This window comes from Accipiter gentilis, chromosome 24 (assembly GCF_929443795.1).
Source record: "Accipiter gentilis chromosome 24, bAccGen1.1, whole genome shotgun sequence".
NCBI lineage: Eukaryota > Metazoa > Chordata > Aves > Accipitriformes > Accipitridae > Astur > Astur gentilis.
Window position 1 is genome coordinate 25,049,032 of NC_064903.1, and position 18,991 is coordinate 25,068,022.

The following is an 18,991-nucleotide window of genomic DNA, read 5'->3' on the forward strand; positions in this document are numbered from 1 at the left end:
TTATTACCCCCAAGGACAGTCTCTCTAAAAAATGAGGTCTCCTTCAAATCACGTTCACAGAGCTCACAAGAGGCCTTCAAAAAAAGCCTATTCCTTATGCAAAGGGGCTAACATTTGCAGTTGTCTTACCTTACTTAGAAGCCTTCACTCGCCCACCCTGCCCCAACTTTTCAGTTTTCTCAACCAACATTTCAAAGGTCCAAAGCTGTCTTCAATTAGTACTAGCAAGCACACACCATTAATGCAAGAACACAGAGCCACACAAAACCAGGGCTATAACAGTGCTTAATACATTGGAGAACTCAGAATTTCAGAACTCTGGAGGCATCACTTACCCAGTTTAATTAGTGATCTGATTTGGGCTGGCAACTTTTTCAGGAATAAAAATTCTACTTTACAAGAAGGTTATCTACAAAGTTACTCATTCAAAACAATTAAAAAAATAAAAACCCCAACAACAACAAAACCCCCCAGGGAATTCCCCTACCTCCTACACAGCATGGCTTCCAAAATCATTAATGACATGTTTCCAAGTTAAAGCTACTTGAATACAATTCCCTCCTTTTCAACCAAGTAGATAGTAAGTAGTCACATCCTACCAGTGGTGTTTCAACACCATGGCTGCTAGCAGCTTGCCAGGACCCTGTCCAGAGGGCAAACAAGTTTCAATTTGACAAAAGGAGTTGCAAGATGAGAGTACTAAGCCAGTAAAAGAAAGCAGCCATGGGTGGATCCCCACAGTTACAGTCAAGTCCAGATACTTTTATGCCACTTATTACACAACTTACAACCTTGTGCAACGGATCAATTCCTCTATTTTTGCCATTTCCTTTCTCATAAATAGATTCCTCATGCACCTCCCTTTGCTTTCCTGTAGCTGTTCCAAGCCATTAACATTGTCGTTTGCTATTTCTTTAGAGCTAGCTTGAAAAGGCCCTTAGAATAACTATTTTTGTACCTGTTGTTTGAGCTACTTATAGAGAACATCCTTTACCAAGTCAAAACCCAGAATGAGATTAAAAAAAATCATGGGGAAAAGCCATGACCCCTTTTCCACAACATCTGGATCAGGAGGTAGAACTCAAAGCAAAATCTAGCCATATGCAGTTGCCGTCGTTCAACTTCTACATTCTGGGTAGCTTTGGTTTTTGTTTGGGTTGGGGTATTTTTTTTTGTGAACACCCATTTGGTTTGTGCCTGTTAGAAGGTGCTGTTCTCTGGAGAACTAGTATATGCCCATTATGGCCTCTGCACACTAATAGTAGGGTTGGCAGTTGTACTTCACATGTCTGAGCTTAACCACATCCCTAGCTAAAGCTCTTCAACTGAAAGGCAGTCAGCAGGGCAGTGGGCGTGTTTGAAATGCCAGCAGTGGTACGGGCGACATTCCTCACAGCTATTGCGTGCCCCTCCTAGGCAATCCTATTCACAGGTTACAAGCAAGTATTTTGTGCTGCCGCCACCGCCTGCTCCCCCCCCCCCAAAAAAAATTGTACGCGGCACACTAGTTTATGATCCTGCCTGCTACTGCCATAACTTAACCAGCAAAACAGTTCCAGTGCTCACCACCACCACTAGAAGCATTTCAGATTTTCTGAGAAGACTCTTAAAAGAGCAGTTTCTTCCCCACCCCTAAACTTGCCTTAGTCTAGTTCTTCCCTCCCAAGCTTCATTCCAAAGGCCGGGGATTTCCCAGTACCATTTAACAGCTGCAAAGACCCAGTTCAAGGGGTTAAGCAGACGAGCCTGGTAGCCAAGACATTTCCAGACAGCCAATAAGCTTTCCAAACCTAGCATCCAGTGGATGTCTGCCAAAATTACAAGCAGCTATTTTGCTGGAAAGGGCTCAAAACAAGATCAAGACAGGATGCTAACAAGACAAGTGTGAGCTGCATAGAGGCACCACATGTAGAGCAAGTACTTGAGGTTCATGAGCTAACAGACTAAATACTCATCCCCTATGTAAAGGTGTCTAAATTCACCTGCAGTTAGGAATTGGTTTAGAGGTACCTTGGAATTGAGGACAAATAAAAGCTCAGATGCTCTGCTCATCTTTCAAGAGACTTTCCACAGGGAAGACAGCATGAAGATAACTGCTGTGACTGAGCTCTTCCTTCCAAAGGATTCTCATGTTTGGATGAACAAGTCAGAAGTGTGCTTATCTGTTTCACATGCTTCTCTGTCTTTCAACCCAAAGACACCTAGCATTTCAGCCCACGGATAATGAGAGGGGTAGCTGAACACAGGACTGCCTGTTTCAGACATCCAAAGCACTGCCTGGGTGTGGCACATCAAGTTCTTGGCCAGCTCACAGCACTCACTGAGTATCTGAACAATAGCCAGACTTCCAGGAGCTAGAACACAGCCTTACTGTGCGATCTGACTGCCCAGACTATGAGCCATCCCTCCGAATTTAACTGCAGGCACAGTCAAGTGTGAGGTAAAGCTGTTTCATCATCCTGTGATTTTCAGTTTTATCATTTCCAGTGTGCTAGACAAATCCTACAACTTCCTTTTGGTACAGGGTCCCATTTAGGCTGGCTGCCTTTTCATATCTATTTAGGTCACGGTTCCCTAAAATGCAGGATTTCCCTGAAATAGCTCAGTTCTATGCTTCAGTATTCAGTTTCCCCACCCACATTTGCTTCCCTTGTCACCAACCTATTTTAGGTTTTAAATAGCTCTGTTGGGACTGTACATAGTTTAAAAAAGACCAGCTTGTGATTGCTGAAGTACCTTTTGTTATTTTAAGCTCCATCTAGTTCAAGCACTTGAGCTTTCCTAATATAGAGGAGAGTAGCTACACCACCAGGATACACAGAACCCCCTGTCCCAAAAGGCTCCCAAACAGGCACAGAGCTGCTCCGCGAGCCACCGAGAGCAGTGCCAGCACCACAGGGTGTGGTGTCACCGCCACGGCAAACCAGCCCAGACAGCCTGCACCCCTCCACTGCCGCCTTTGGGTTCATCTTGACATTCCGTGACTACACCAGAAGCAGGACCAAAGAATGAATCAGGCTGAGAATAATTCATCTGTTATTTTTTCCAGCAGAATCATTTCATTGGTCCCATCCACTACGCTTATAGAGGGGCACTGCTACTGGCACAGATTACAGGAAGAGGGAAGGGTAAAATGGTTTTTGGGGTACAATTGGACAAGATGGGCCAAGGCATTGAACCACTTCTTATTCCTTGCTCCCAGGCACTCCTGCCTTATCCCTTGCAGTAGCTCTGATACACAACCCCTTGATGAGATTTATCCCTCATCGAGCCAGATTTGTACATGCCATTAACCCAGTTTTCTGCTGAGCTAGCAGAACAGAACTGATGCACTATTGAGCTGGTCTATCCAGGGCTGTGCAAGGCAGGAACACACAGATGGGACCAAAACTTCACAGTGGCAGCAAATCAAGCTCTCAAACATGCAACCAAGTTGATCTAGTTGATTAAAGACTGCAATAAATGCACACTCAAGTTCACACTCACACACCTCTTAAAATACACGGTTTGAAATTGGGCTATTTGAAAAGAATGCCTGATAACTGCAATTTATCACCTGAGACCTAGATGCATGCGTGAAAACACAGCTAAATGCCCAGGAATCCCAGTGGTCAAGTGTAAGATTTATTAACATGTATTCCTTTTAAATACAGGTCCCTCACATACCACTTTTACAATGCACAGAATTAAAGGTACATGATAGCTGGACATTCCATAGATCAGGCAGACACCACGAGACCAAGCAGCCAAAAAACAACCATGGTAGAGGGTATCGCTTAGACTGTTTCAGATGCAAAAATAAATAACATTCTGCATCACATAGCCTTTCACAGAAGCCTGACTAAACTGAAGAAAAAAAAAACAGAACTTTTTTTTTCTTAAATATAAGAAAATACTTAATTACCCCTTCCACTGCAGAGTATTTCTTCTTTAATGTTTCAGGGTATTCTCAAAGAGTCTATTAAGAAAAAAGTTACAGCTACCTGAATGTAATTCATAGCTGGTGGACTTCAGTTAAAGGCTGTAGTTGCATACAGTTTTACAGAGACACAGTCACAATTTAAAGTACAGAATAAAGCCTCAGACTTCCAGTGACTGCTACAGATTCAAGGTATTCCCAGTTTGCTACAGGGCTGCACGTTCAGAAACAGTGCTATAAGCATTGCTAAGAAGCAGCTATCAAATGCATCAGTAACATACTGCCTCAGGACTCTCGCAGCTTGATATCATCTTCTGGCCTATCCTAGCTTTGCGTGGGGAAGTGTTTTTAGAATAATGCCTGGACACAGAGATGCCTGCATAGATCACCCTGTACCAGCAAACACAACTGGTGAGATAGCTGTACTCACAAGTAACTGGGCTTATATTAAGAGTTCCTTGAAAAAGGGTTTGCTTTTGATAGTTTTTAATCGTTATACTTGACTAGCTCTTTTACTTTCTCCATGCCTCTGCACTCTAGAGGATGAGGTTAAGAACTTCCAGGCACCTACACCATACTTCACAAGTTCCAGTACTTTCCAAGTTATCTTTGTCAAGAACTATTGTCGCACTGTTAACAAAAACAAGACCCCGAACAGTTCAATCTAACTTAGAAAATGATCCAACTTTGAAATTGGCCTTGTTCTGAGCATGGGGTTGGACCAAATTACTTCTAGAGTTCTCAGCTTAACTTCTTCAGCAATTCTACAAGACTGCAGACACTGTTGAGGAGCTACCCTGCATTGGCTTAAGCATTTATAATGCTGACGGCAGAAACTGACTTCTTGTATCAAGCGGGCAGGAGCAATTTCCTTACATGATTTGCAGTTTCAGTATTTAGATCCTTTAAACCTCCTCTACAAACAGAGATGTTATGGACTACCTTTATGCAGCCAAACTTACAGATAAGTTGAACGGTTAGTGGTCTTCCTGAAGCTGGAGGTCAAAACTGAGAAACACAACTGAGTAGTAGGAAAAGAAATAGCCAGATGCTGAGTACATCTCCTGTGTAAGTCAACATACATGCAAATATAACTTATGAAAGCAAACAGTAAAACTTCCTAGACTAACCAGAGGCAGGCAGCAAAGCAACCTTCTGCAAGGAGCATTCATAAGTCAACTTGAGAGCTTAGCTCTTATTCAGACCTGGTATATAGGGTTGCTTTTTGTTATGGTTTCAGTTTTTAGGAACAGCAGCATAGAATTTGCGGGCATTAAGTCAACTTTGATCAAAGCCTGGGGTGCCTTCAACATTCCTGCATCCAGATACCTCATCCCCAACTGCACATCTCCAGAACCCTAGGAGCAGTAAGAGCAGCTACACTACTCTTGCTCAGGTTTGTCTCTGTGAAAGCAGAGATCCACACTAACACATCTAATAACCCATCTTTCTCTAAGGGAATGGCAGACCAATGAAATCACTTGGTTTACAAGACTGCCTGAATCCCCTCAGATCCAAATTATTTTCAAATCCTTCCAAATATTGCTAAATCAAAGCTGTCATTTGAATATTGTAAAAGCATTTCACTGCAAAGTCCTCTATGCCAAACTCTTCCTAGACCAAAGCACTTGCACCTAGCCATTTGCAAAGAGATAAGGATAAACTTGAAAGGACAGAGTAAAGCAGCACACAGTCCCAAGATACAAAGGAAAGTCACATAACATGCACTCCTCCTCCAAACTGAGGAGTCAGCTTACTAAGCAGCAAGCTATGATGCAGTGATTCTTAAGTCTGAAATACCTGATAGGAATTTGAGGGGTTCTATATAAAAAGAAGACACACCCACCAACCACCTTTTTTTGCAGTATGAATGAAAGACTTTCAAAGCTTAGCCATGGGAGCAGTGGCTGGTCACCTCCTCTGACTACTTGGTGGCAGAAGAGACTTTGCACAAAGGTGAACAAAGTACAGAGCAAGCAACAAAGCCTATATATTAAATTTGTCAGAACTGAAGCAGCAAAGGAAAAGCAGGATAGCCTTCTGTCATATTTCTACTTGATTATTTAGCATTTGTCAGAACAAACACTAAGATAGCATCATATTTCCTGTGCCTGATGCTGAAGCAAGTATTGTTCAGGACATCCCATCTTCAGTTGATTGCTCTGATCTTTTGATGTTTTGAAAGTTACTTAGTCCTTCTATTTGCTATATTTTTTGACAGAGAGATTCAAGACAGACACTACAGTGATACATTCTTACAGCTGAAGATGCTGACAGGTATCCTCATTGGAAAAAGATCTCTACCTTTTTCTGTTGGGTGTGCAAACGGGTATTCAAACTGAGCATAATACATCGCATTGCAGCTTGCACTCAACCTTCAACTGCAGATGTTAGTAACAAACCACAGATCAAGATAAAGAAAAAAAACAACAAACTTGGGGGGTTTTGAGCTTTAACTCACTTCCGCATGTTATGGCTGTCACCACAACACCCTAGGTATACATTGTGCCCGTCAGTGCAAAAGATATTGATGTCTATAGATTTCATGTAGCCTAAAACACTTGCAGCGGCAAGTCATTAAAAGAAGAGTTAGAAAATTCTGAGTCTTCAGGAACTTACTGCTAGAGCTTACTGCTTCCCAGTTTGTCGTGGCTTGGTCAGAATACTATCAGTTTGAGGTGCAGTTTAGTGGTTTAAGCCAAAAAAAAAAAATTTACATCAGCAGGCAGTAAACACTTCTGGATTTTTTGAATACCAAGTTCAGGTAACAGAGGCTTCTTGCTTGCTCTTTCAAGCAAAGCACTAACGTTACAGCAGCAAGGAAAGCTTGTCATCTCGGTATTCCGGGAAAGACTAAGTTACAGTCCAGCTCCCATAACAAAGGCAGCACAACGGGACTGGAGGACTAAGACACATTGCTTACTCGAGTGTTTTCTTGGTTTAGTGATAAAATAGTTTATGGTGCTGAATAAGAATGCTCTCAAAGTCTACTACCTTCCCAACCATGGACTCGGACCTTTCAGATATTGTAAGTAATGCTAGCCTTTTCAGACCCCATTATTCAAGCTATTAGTAACCTCACAGTTTTTGAGGCAGCTCACAAAATGAGCAGTCATGTGTAACAGTTCATTCATACAGCAGCTTCTGGTTCTCTAGGAGATCGTGGATATTGCCTAGAATGCAATAATTTTACTGCTTTCTGCTTCCTGTATTTCACCAATGCAAACAAATTCACATGTTGAGTGCTCCTTGGTGAAAAACACAGATCCTGCAACAAAAAAATCCAGTTGTTCACACAGCACATTTTCAGAAATGGAAGAAAGGCTTCTCAGCTTGAGGTAAGCTCTGATCCTAGTAACTCTAGCCACGGAGCACTGAATACAGCCAGACACTAGATTCAATACACCTCAGCTATAGTTCTCATTATTTACCCAATAAAACAAATTAAGTGAACCAGTCCTCTTTTTCAAGTGATTTAAAGTTTTGTTAATATATAGGTATATGTAGGGGCAAAGGAAATAACCAGATGTTGGCAAAATAGTTATTGATGCTTAAGCTTTTGATCTCATCTCAGAGCACAAAGTTATCTTAATATTTGGTATGTACCATAGAGTAGTTACAAACAGTAAACTAGAAAAGCAACACCTTTCTTATGTGTGCTGCACAGCATCTCCATTAATTAATACTGTCAAACAAAACTTAGTGGAACATATGAATATAATGAGTAATCTAACCTAGTATCATCCCTAAAGGACAACTTTGGGTTTAAAAAACCAAACAAAAACACCACACACACAAACCAACCACATACACCAAACCAATCATGATTTTGCATGTTGTTATTGCTTAGACACTGAGTATTCTATTGTCTCAGCTGCACTATAAGCTACGATACAAACAAGTTTCTTTCAACCCAGCTTTGCAGGCAATTTTGCTTTCTTGACATATAGTTACTAGAAGATCTGTTTTAGTGGTCAGATATTAACTAGATTAACCAAGTAGTTGAAAGGTACTTAAAGGACAACGCAATCATCAGACACAGCCAACACAGGTTCACAAAGGGAAAGTCCTAAATAATTTGATATCCTATGTTAATGTCATCCACCTAATGGATGAAGAGAAGGTGGTGGATGTAGTTTTTCCAGATTTTAGTAAAGCTTTTGATGATGTCCCTCACAGCATCCTTCTGGATCAGCCATCCAACTGTAAGATAAGCAAGTTCACAGTGTGCTGGGTGAAGAACTGTCTGGAGGGCAGGGCTCAAAGGGCTGCAGTGAATGGAGCTACATCTGGCTGGCAACCAGTCACCAGTGGTGGTCCTCAGGGCTCAATTCTAGGGCCACTTCTGTTCAACATTTTTATCAATGATCTGGATGCAGGAGTCGAACGCACCATTAGCAAGTTTGCTAATGATACCAAACTGGGAGATGCCATTGGCCCTCTCGAGGGTCAAGAGGCCTTGCAGAGGGATCTAGATAGACTGGAGCATTAGGCAATCATCAATGGCATGAAATTTAACAAGCATCCTGCACCTGGGATGGAGTAACACTGGGCACAAGTCTAAATTGGGAGAGGAGTGGCTGGAAAGCAGCCCTGCAGAAAGGAACCCGGGGGTGCTGGTCAGCAGCAGGCTCAATAGGAGCCAGCAGCGTGCCCTGGCAGCCAAGAGGACAAACCGCATCCTGGGGGGCATCAAACACAGCATGACCAGCCGGTCAAAAGAGGGGATTATCCTGCTGTATTCAGCATTGGTGCGGCCTCACCTGGAGTACTGTGTGCAGTTCTGGGCCCCACCATTTAAGGAGGATGCGAAGCTGCTTGAACGTGTCCAGAGGAGGGCAACCAAGCTGGTGACAGCGCTGGAAGGAAGGCATGTCTGTCCTGTGAGGAGCAGCTGAGGACTCTGGGTTTGTCTAGTCTGGAGAAAAGGAGGCTGAGGGGCGACCTTATTGCTCTCTACAGCTTCCTGAGGAGGGGACGTGGAGAGGGAGGTGCTGAGCTCTTCTCCCTGGGAACCAGTGATAGGATGCATGGGAATGGCTCAAAGCTGCATCAGAGGAGGTTTAGACTGGACATTAGGAAGCTTTTCCTTAGAAAGAGGGTGGCCAAACACTGCAACAGGCTTCTTGGAGAGGCGGTCAATGATCCCCCAAGCGGGTCAGTTCTTAAGAGGCATTTGGACAATGCCCTTAACATGCTTCAACTTTTGGTCGGCCCTGAATTGGTCAGGCAGTTGGACTAGATGATCATTGTAGATCCCTTCCAACTGAAATATTCTATTCTAAGTAGAGGTTGTGATGGACAGTGCTATCTATTTCTTTTAGAGACCAACAAAAAGATAAAACACACTATTGTATATTGCAGCCATGTTGAACAGAAAATAGTTTCATTACAGGAAAAAAATCCCTCAAAAGTTAAAAGCTCTTATGCATCCCAAGACAGAAAAACACTTTATCTCCTTTGAAGGAAGCTACAGAAACCAAGTTCACTAAGAACCTTTAACTTTCCAGTTTCCACCTTTACAAAGCTACTCTAACAACCTTGAAGTTCTATGTTCAAGATACAATATGAAAGCAAGAAGAAACTCGTCAAGAAAATGAGTGAGCACCTGAAACTATATCCATGCCTCCAATATCTAAAATGTCAGCGGATGAAAATTCTTGTTTAAAATATGGGGAAGGGAAGGATGAGAGTGGAAGTTTCCTTTTAGCTTAAGTTCAATTTAGAACATCTTCATACAATTGAAATTAATATTAAGCATATTTATTGTTACCCTTTTATGAAAAATTTTGATTTACTGACCCTTTTTTGACCAATGGTCAGCATCACTTTGCTAACTACCCTCCACCAAGAAAAAAAATAAAAATCTGGAACACTAGTACTTGGTCAGTTTTCCTGCACAGACACACCATTGGTCAACTTCTGCAAGAACCACCTCTTGCACACAGGGAGGAAGCATTTCTATACATGTCTACACAAAGTCTTCTACGCCATGTGCCTCTTGCTAACTTGCATGTGAACAGGTCAACCATTCATTAAAGTGTCTGCTTAACCGGTTAGTAAGTAAACCCTTACTTTTAATACATATGTAAGAATCCTTCTTTCTCTATCATTTCTAACTGGAACTCCAAGGTTGCCAGTGCCTTGTCATACTAATAGGATTGTTTTCATATAAGAAGATGTATTGGACCACAAAGTTTTGTGTGGGTTTTGTATCACCACTTTTTTTATTGGGCAACTTGATACTGCTTGAATTTGTCAGCAGTGGAACTGCCTTACTCCCTTACAGAGTGCCTTCAGAACCATTTGCAGCCGTTCTGCAAGTCCCATGGATTACAATCATTTTAGGATGATAGCAGGTTCTGCATTTTAATAGAGAAAAAAAAAACAAAAAACTTACAACCAGAACCGTCTTGTCTTTTCAGGCTGGCTGCTGGATAGACATTTAGTGTAGCGAGAAAAAAAGATTATTTTTTTTTAATTCACTATTCCAGAATAGCATATTCAGGGGGTGAAAAAAAATTATACCTTATTATTCTTAGAGACATTACGAACAAAAAGCTACACCTCGGAGGGTGGGGGATGTTGAGAGCCTTGACACCTCACCCTAATAATTTGTCTGGCAGCTCATTTTTTGCAGCGTAACCAAGCACAGAATTAATGCCAGAGAGTTAAGTTCAGTACAGTTTAAAAGCTATGACAAGGAAAAATTTAGCCCAGAATTCCGTGCTTTATTAGCCTGTGTTACATAAAACCAAATACAATTATTAAATGGTGCAACTAAATGATTGATCAGACTGCAATGGAAGATTTTTCCTGTACTTAGTCACTTCCCCACGGTAACTAGGTCTCCCAATCCAGAGAAAAAAAAAAAAAGGTTGTGAGTCATAAGGGCTTACTTAGGAGAAGAGGACAAATCAGTGATATAGAGATGGGCAAAAATGGCTCATGGCTGCAGGAAGTCATCAGTTTGCTTTAACAAGAAAATATCTGGAGAACATCAGAAGGCATACAACTGCAGAAGAGCTGCTCTCCAATATGCTGCACACAAGATTCTCTGACATCAACTTAACCCCCCCCCTCAAAAAAAAGGGAAAAAACAAGAAAATAAAAAAACAACAAGATTTTATAGTATTCACACTCCAGTACAGTGAAGTCCGTTATCCTGAGCAGTGTTCCTCTACAAAAGAATTTGACCAATAAAGCTAGAAACTTGCAAGAGAGTATAGATCAGTCTGGATCCCACATACCATGACATTCTTATTCACTACTTCAGTTATCCTCTTTCTGATCTCTTCTGAGATTTGTTTTTCTCTACACAGAATCACTGCTGGCAGAGAAAGGAGTCTGTCTCTTCCCCCTCCTAGCCCGTCACCTCATCTCATTCTTGCCTAATTGCATGTTTCTCTACAGAGCACATCAGATTTGGAGTTTTTTCATTCATTCCTCCTTTACAGGCACCCCGTGCCTTTGTCTGTAGCTATTCGTCAGCCAGCAATGGCCAAAGGAAGAGAAGCCTAGCATGGCCAAACGCTCTTATTTCTTAGTCTGGGAATGGGATGAGAACTGAACATCATTCCTCCATCCAGTTTGTATTTTCAAACAGGTGCCTCAGAACAACTACAGCTTTAGAGATGTTGGAACAACTAGGAAAAAGCATTTTGCAGGAGTCACACTGTTAAAAAAACTCTTCAAAGAGTGTATTCTCCCCATTTAATAAAAGTTCAACAAGCTGCTATACAAAGGCCAGGAATTTCTGACCGCCCCAGTACTCCACTGGAGGATCACACATTCATACAAGTGAAGACGCCCTTTCATAGCTGCATAGGAAGGAAGAAGCACTAGATCACCTACCCATGTATCCACAATTGCTGAAGCCATAATTGTCTCTTGTCAACAATATAAGGCCCAAACCTCTGCAATTTCAGGTTTTAAACCTCCAAGCAGCTACAGCTGATCCTGTGGTTTTATAACCACCAAGCCTGCCAGCAACTGTCTCTTCCTACATCCCTGCCAAGTTATTTGCTGCACAATCTTTTAAACATTACAGTAAGAGTCAGCATTAGCTACTGGAGTCAGAAGGGTGGGTTTTATGCCCACAACTTCCAAAATACTCAAACACTCCACCTAGAAACAGCCATAGAAGTGTTACAAAGCAGTTTGCCCAAAAGAGTAGCCTTCCATGAATCTAGAGACTTTAGCCTGCTTTAGAAGTTTCAGATGGGATAAAAACAAACTCCTTTGATGCAGTATTATTGGCTGCACTATGCAAATTCCTGCTGCTCCAAACACCCCTAGGGAAAAGCAAGCAATTAACTGGCTGCTTACTAGTGCTCTTAATTTACATCAGTTAATTGCCCTGGATTATTCCTGGGCAGGGAGGGATTTCCTCTCTTCCAATAGTGTGTCTGCAACAGCAGAGAGACTCCTCGCAGGGTGATGTTGATTTCTAGTATAATCATTTAGCAGACAGACAAACAAGACATAGGGGCGGGGGGGCGGCGGCGCGGACCCGAGGAGTTAGAGTTGAGATCTTGGAACTCTCTTTCAAGCAGATCCCATTGTAGTCCTCTGAACAGCGATTAAGCACAGATAACAGCTTTATTGTGCAAATTCAGGGAGGCCCTCTCGTTGCACGGGGGGGGGGGGGGGGGGGGCAGAGAAAAAAAGAAGTCAGCCAAATAAGGTTGTTCGAGCTGCACCAAGGCAGGAAAGAGTCCAGGAGATGACGTCGCTAGAGGAAGCTTTTAGTCAGTTTCCTTTATAACCTGGAGCAGGGCCAGAGCTACCTCTTCCCGAGGAGTTTCTCTGTGAGAAGTGTCAGTGGATCAGCAAGGACATGCAGAGCCCAGCAACTCGGGAAGGGTTCTGCTCCCCCTGCACAGCCAGCCTCACAAGAAGCAAGGACAGAGGGCGTTTGAATCACACGGTTTCAGTTCATCAGCTGGCTTTCGGGTGGCTACCTAGGGACTTCAGTGAGCTCTGTGCTGGAGGATTTCACTTCAGACCAGACATTATACATAAAACAACTGAAACAAGTTTCCTCTAGAGGCAGTGATGCCATTTCCTGTCAAAAAAGGAGTCCATATTAAGACATCTTATGAACCATCCTCACGAGAAAAGCAAGAACTGTAATTAACCTTCAGGGGTGATTAATCAGACGAGGCAGTCACCCCAAGGAAAGTGCTGCAACCCCTTGCAGGTCCAAAAAAGGTACTGCCTGTAAATGATAAGGGGACAGGATATTTGCAAGAAGTGAGTGATGACCAACCCCTGATATTATGCACTCTTTTCCCCACAGGATTCTTATAGTAGAAGCAGCAGATCTAAAGCTTTCCTTGGGCTCCTTTTATTGTGTGTGCCTCACCAACCTGCTTCTTGCTCATCTGCTTCAAGCAACAAATCAAGAAGTCAAAAACAAAAGAAAGTACTCAACTAACATTTAATCTTCTAGAACCTCCGTGTCATAAGCACTCTTAGGCCTAACACTGTCACATTAAAGTTTGAAGAACTGGGTCACAACTACCAACTCAGATCAGGCACTCAGAATAGTTCTTGCTCACTACAGTCTGAAGCTACTATAACTGACGGGTTTTGGCAACACTGCCAGTTAGGCGCAAGGCTTGCCATAAGAAGTGAAAGCAAGATTTTACCAGTAAGTAAAAACAAAGTGAACACTAATTTATCAGTGGCATTCTTTAAACTCCCCGTTTAACTCTAACGTAGAAGGCCTCTAAGTACCAAACAGAAGCTTCTGCTCGCTATCAGGCTTAACTATTTCACCTGCACAAGAGGTAAAACGTTGCTATTCTTGCAGAATCTAGGAACCAAGCTGATTAATACAATACACGCTAGGGCGTAAAGGCCTTTCCTGGCTTGTAAAATCCCATGGTAGGTATAAAGCTCCAGATAATTCATTGTATAAGAGTCCAGTAGTTTACCTGGTTCCGCTATACACTCAGCACATTTTAGCTATCACTGTTTCTGAAATACAAAGTCATCCGAAATTCACCAACAGGGTCAACACAGACTTCTGTGTAAAGCAAGCTCTTGGGGAGCTGTCAAACACACCTTTTCACAGCAACTCCATGTATCCGATAGTGTTAGAAGAAAGGTACAATGGATCAAGTTTGCCTAACAAGCTAGCACCCATGTCACACCAAAGCCTGTCTAACTTTGGTCAGTGCTGCCAAGCTTCACAAGTTATACTGAATGAGGGAGAGGAGATACAACACCAAAGGGTTGGTCCTCAGATAAGACAGAAGGTATCTGGAATGCTTCTAGTGTTCCTTCATACCACAACAGGATCCAAACCCAGGGCATCAAAAGAAAATTGTCCATCCATTACAAGTCATGGTTTCCATCACTGTCTACCCTTCTCCCTAAGCTGTCAAGACCTCTAGCAAATTCCACAAGGAAAAAAAAAAAAAAAAAAGGATCACCAAACAATTGTAGCATTCTGCTCATAGCTGCCATCTTGTTGCAGTATTTGGTAGCAACTAGCTATACATCAAGAAACAGATTACTGAGTGGATTCTCCTGATACCTACCACATTCTCTGTTACCTTTCTTCTAACCAGACCTATGCAATTCCAAAGAACAAAGGTAGATATGCTTCAAGGTCCTTTGGGGTCCAACTGGGAATTAGGACCATCAATTTAAGCTACAGGCAGTGCCCCCAAAGGCCCCAAAGGCTATTGATACACTGAATTTTAGAAAGTATTAAGGGAAAAGGCAACAGCAGAAAAAAACGTTTTTTAAAAATCTTAAGTAGCATCATAGAGCTGAGAGTACCAATCTTACCATTCCTTTGTGCTGGAGACTTCATGCTTGTCCAAGTCAATTTTGTCTGCAGTAACACTTTGCCCTAGAAACCTGGAGACTTAGTCTGAACATTGAGAGAAACACTTAGTTCTTCTAATGCAATAAGAGGAGTCCAAACTTCATTAGTTTGAAGCTTTCTGTATTCACAAGATTAGCTCTGATTAAACCCACTTCTCTACGAGTAAAGACTATGCTACCTAGAACAGAACTGCTCAAGCCCTATTGATAGGACAGTTGAATGCACACCTCATACACATCAGATGTTCAGGTTTCAAGTTCAGTGGCCTACCCATTCATATAGCCACAAAGTACATTCATAGGCAAAATAGTTAATGAATCCTGATACAGAAGCATTGCTTTTTCTAATAGCTAAAAATACAGTAAAATATCAGCCCATTTAATGGCCGTGACTGGTACAGGAAGAAAAATGTCTTTTTCTTTCCCACTCCTCCAACTAAGATGGTTTTTGTAACACTAAAGTTCAAGCAATCGACAATGGAGCTTGGACTAGCCATCAATGTGACAGCTCATTCACTTCTATCAGGATTTGGAACCAAGTGAGACTTCCAGCTCTGCCCAGCCTGAAATGACTCAGTGAGAGAGCAGAGCACTAGTCAGTAAGCATGAGATCAGAGCTACTCATGGCCAACAAACACACTTCTCACAACTTGGGGAGAGACTTTACAGAGCTTGACAATGGCTTGCAAGAGGCATTTCAGCACTCAAATACTTCCATGCCTCTGCAATACAAAGTGTGTGTGGGAATTATATGCCCTCTTTGGTGCGTGCTTTAACCGTGTACATCTTGCAAACGTTTCGGAACAAAAAAACTATAAGCCAGAGTTGGTTCTTAACTATAAGATCACTTTAGATAAAACAGGGAAGCTTTCCCCTAGAGAGCATGGCAGGACCAGCAGGCCAGTCCATGATGGACTTTCTACATAGCCTACAAGGCCTGCAGCAACCAAACCCCCCCAACTGTGCAGACATTACACTTCACAGCAGCAAATCATGTGCCACTGGTTCAAAGGTTACCAGAGTTAATCTTGGATTCCTATTAATAGTGCTCCAAAACATAGTGCCACTTGTAGCAAATCTCATGTAACAAAATGGCAATCTCTAGCTAGATGTGTTAACATTTAGCCTATCTTAAGGAGGAGTAGGGACTCGGAACTCGACAGGTTTTGCTGCTCAAGCCACGCAGCAGCATGTTCTGTAAGCCTGGTGAGATGAATGATAAGAGCTACCAAACACTTTAGACACAAATGTTTTTCCTGCCCAGCCAGAACTGTTCCCTGGAACATTTCCTCCATCTGTCTTCTTCACAATGGATTTATTTTTGTGATGAAGCCCACATATAGCTACAGGTAACTGCTCCAGTTTCACCCACATTTGACCTCGATTGAGGAAAGTCACTTGCATTTTACTGTTTTGTTAATTAAGTAGCTATTAGCAAATCTTAAGCTAGCACACTAGTAGTCATGTTTCTTTCACATGAAGAACTGATTACACAGTTATGCCAGCATATCCTGTTCCTGCAAACCACAGCTCAAGAAATAAAGTTTAAAATATTATTTCTGTTGTGTCTGCAACTAGGCCAGATGGGGCAGGAAACCAAAGGCTAGTGGCTGATACAGCAGGAGGCCTGCAGCTCTGTACCTCAACAGGCACAAACATCTGAATCACCTTCTGCAGAATCTAAGGTGTGCAGTACAGTGTCACAGCAAAGCACTTGCATTTATTTATCTGTTCCAGTTTTCAAAAGCTCTGAAAGCAGAACTGCTCTGTCAGAACCAGAAAGCAGCAGAGTGAGAAGATGAATCCAGCCTAGGCTGTGTCTGCAGATACAGAGGCTGCAATGAGCACCTTGTAGCAAGTACAGTGTCATAACTTTCAGATTCAGCCTGTTAGCGGGAACCCTGACGCATAAGTGTCTCTGCAACACTTTCAGGATTTCTTGGCTAAGTCACACTAAAAGAAGTCACTCATCACAACTGTAAACTCCCTTGCTAAAAGGACTCAACTACATTTTACAACAGAAGTCCCCTAACTTGAGCTACTTCCGTTAATCTTACTGAACTTGTTGCCTGGTGTTGGGGGGGTGGGGTGTTTTGGTTTGGTTTTTTAGGAAGTAAATCTTCACTCATCATTGCTGATGTTTGAAGAAAGGCCTTTCTAAAGCTTCAGAAGAATACTGCCTTAACCTTTAAGTGGCTTGAGTTTGATATCCTTTAAGATGTTGATGTTTAAGAAGAAAAAAAAAAAATAAAATCCAGCTTTTGTCTCAGAGAGCTGGCATTTAGGACAGCAGGAAAAGCAGAAGTCAGTCAAACGGGCACTTAATACCTATTTTAAAGTAACATAGTTAAACTAGCTGTAAAAAAAAAAAATAATCAAGGTGGATTCCATTTCAACTTCCACTTACATAGGGGTGGGGTTTTGTTTAGGGCTTTTTTTCCCCCCTCTCCTTTATGTAAACCACAGGCTCTCAGCTTAACATGTTCTTAGGCCGTGTCAGATCACTCCCAGCAAGGAAACATCCAGAGCCTTCCAGCCTGCTCCTCCCTGTTTTATCAATGAAGGGCTAGGACTAACTCACTTACTCCAACCAGGAGAAATTAAATGGAAAAACCCCATGCTCCTCATTAGTCACCAAACTCCTGCCGCGAGGAGAGTCAAGTACGGACTTGACCAGACTTTCTGAAGTACCGAGATCTCTCCAGCCAAGAAACACTTCGAGTCAAGCTGGGACAAGGCTCCCTCGCAACTCGAGCTGACGAATTACAAGTTGTGAAAACCCCAGCCTCTCCTCTCCACAGGGCACACGGGAGGCGGCCATAGAACTCGTTAACTCCCCACCAGGCTCCAGAAAGCTTCACCCAGCACGCCTTCCCCATCCCGGGCGCACCCGCGGGGCGGGCGGCAGGCGCCGCTCCACCGGACATCTTGGAGAGGAGGGGCGGCCTGGGCAGGGCGCTGCCCCGCCGCGCCGTTACCCGCCCGCCCCGAGCGGGCGGCCGCGGCCCGGGCGGGGCCCCGGCCCGGCAGCCGCCTTAAGCCCGGCCCGGCCCCTCAGGCGGGGGGTACCGCGGCGGGGCAAGGAGCACAAGATGGAGGGGCGGGCGGGCGGCCCCGCGCCACACACCCGACCCGCGCTCCCCGGGACTCCCTCCTCCCCCCCCCCGCCCCCAGCTCCTCTCCTCTCGCCCTCCGGGGCGGCCGCCGGCGCCTCCCGGGCGGGGCGCAGGCGAGCCCGGGCGGGCAGGTCCCCCAACCCCCCCGCCCCGGGCCGGCCGGCGGGCGGGCGAGGCGGGCAGCCGAGGCACCGCCGTCCTCTCCCGCCGCGAGGCCCGGGCGCCGCCACACCCGCCCGGCCCCGGGCGCCAGCCCCGCTCGGCCGCCGTGGCTGAGCCGCCCCCGCTCCGCTCCGCCTCGCGGCACCCACCGTTTTCGGCATCTTCCCGGCGGACTGGACACGGCAGGTAGCTCCTCCTGCGCCGGTGGGGCTCTCCGCGGGCTCCTCGCTGCTTCTAACGGGACTCCGCGCCGCGCCTCTCCGCCCGCCCGCCCGCCCCGGCGCAAGCCCCGCCCCGCGCGGCCCCGCCCCCGCTCCCGCGCCCGCTCCCGCTCCTGGTCCCCGCCCCGCTCCCGGGCCCGGCTGCCGTCGTTCGGGGCTGGAGCTGCGGCGCCCCCGCCCCGGCCCCGGCCTCCTTAGCGGGGCGCGGCCCGGCCCGGCCCGGCCTCCCCGCGCCGCATGGCCCGGCCGGGCCGGGCATCGCCGCCGAGGCTCCGGGAGGCCTCGCCGCGGGCGGAGGGCGAAGCGTTCGAGGCCCCCCCCCGTGGCAGCGGTCCCCTGCGAGGCGGCCCGGGAAGGGAGCGGCCTTGGAGGCGGCGGCGGCAGAGCCCCAGCAGGGCGAAAGCCGGGGGGGTTCCCGCACCCCCGGAACCGGGTGCCGAGAAAGCCCTGAGCGCTGAGATTTATTTGCGTGTCGGGTGTCAGTGGGACTTCTGGTCCTTGCTGAAAGCATTATTTTAGAACATAATGCTCGGTTATGGGTCAAAGGGAGACCGCGGCTCTGACGTGCAATGGATCCTTTTGTCTCTCCTTCGTTCTGAGTCATGCACGCTTGGGGTGCAGCTCAGGGGTGCTGCCCGGCCAACAGCCTCCTCAGGCCTCGGCACGTTCTGCGGGCATGGTGTCACATACAAGGTTTTCGTAGCTGTTTAACTAGGAAGCACGCGTCCCGC

The 18,991-nt window shown here is 44.9% G+C and overlaps 1 protein-coding gene across 1 annotated transcript in view; it reads right to left on the reverse strand.

Moving 5' to 3' along the window:
- The window catches only part of MSN (moesin), a 49,219-nt gene extending 30,921 nt beyond the window's left edge, over positions 1-18,298 (reverse strand). Inside the window, exon 1 of the mRNA XM_049827468.1 lies at positions 18,189-18,298. Coding sequence (XP_049683425.1) covers positions 18,189-18,200 — 12 coding nt within the window. The 5' untranslated portion in view covers positions 18,201-18,298. The remainder of the gene's footprint in view (positions 1-18,188) is intronic.
- Between the last annotated feature and the right edge of the window lie 693 nt (positions 18,299-18,991).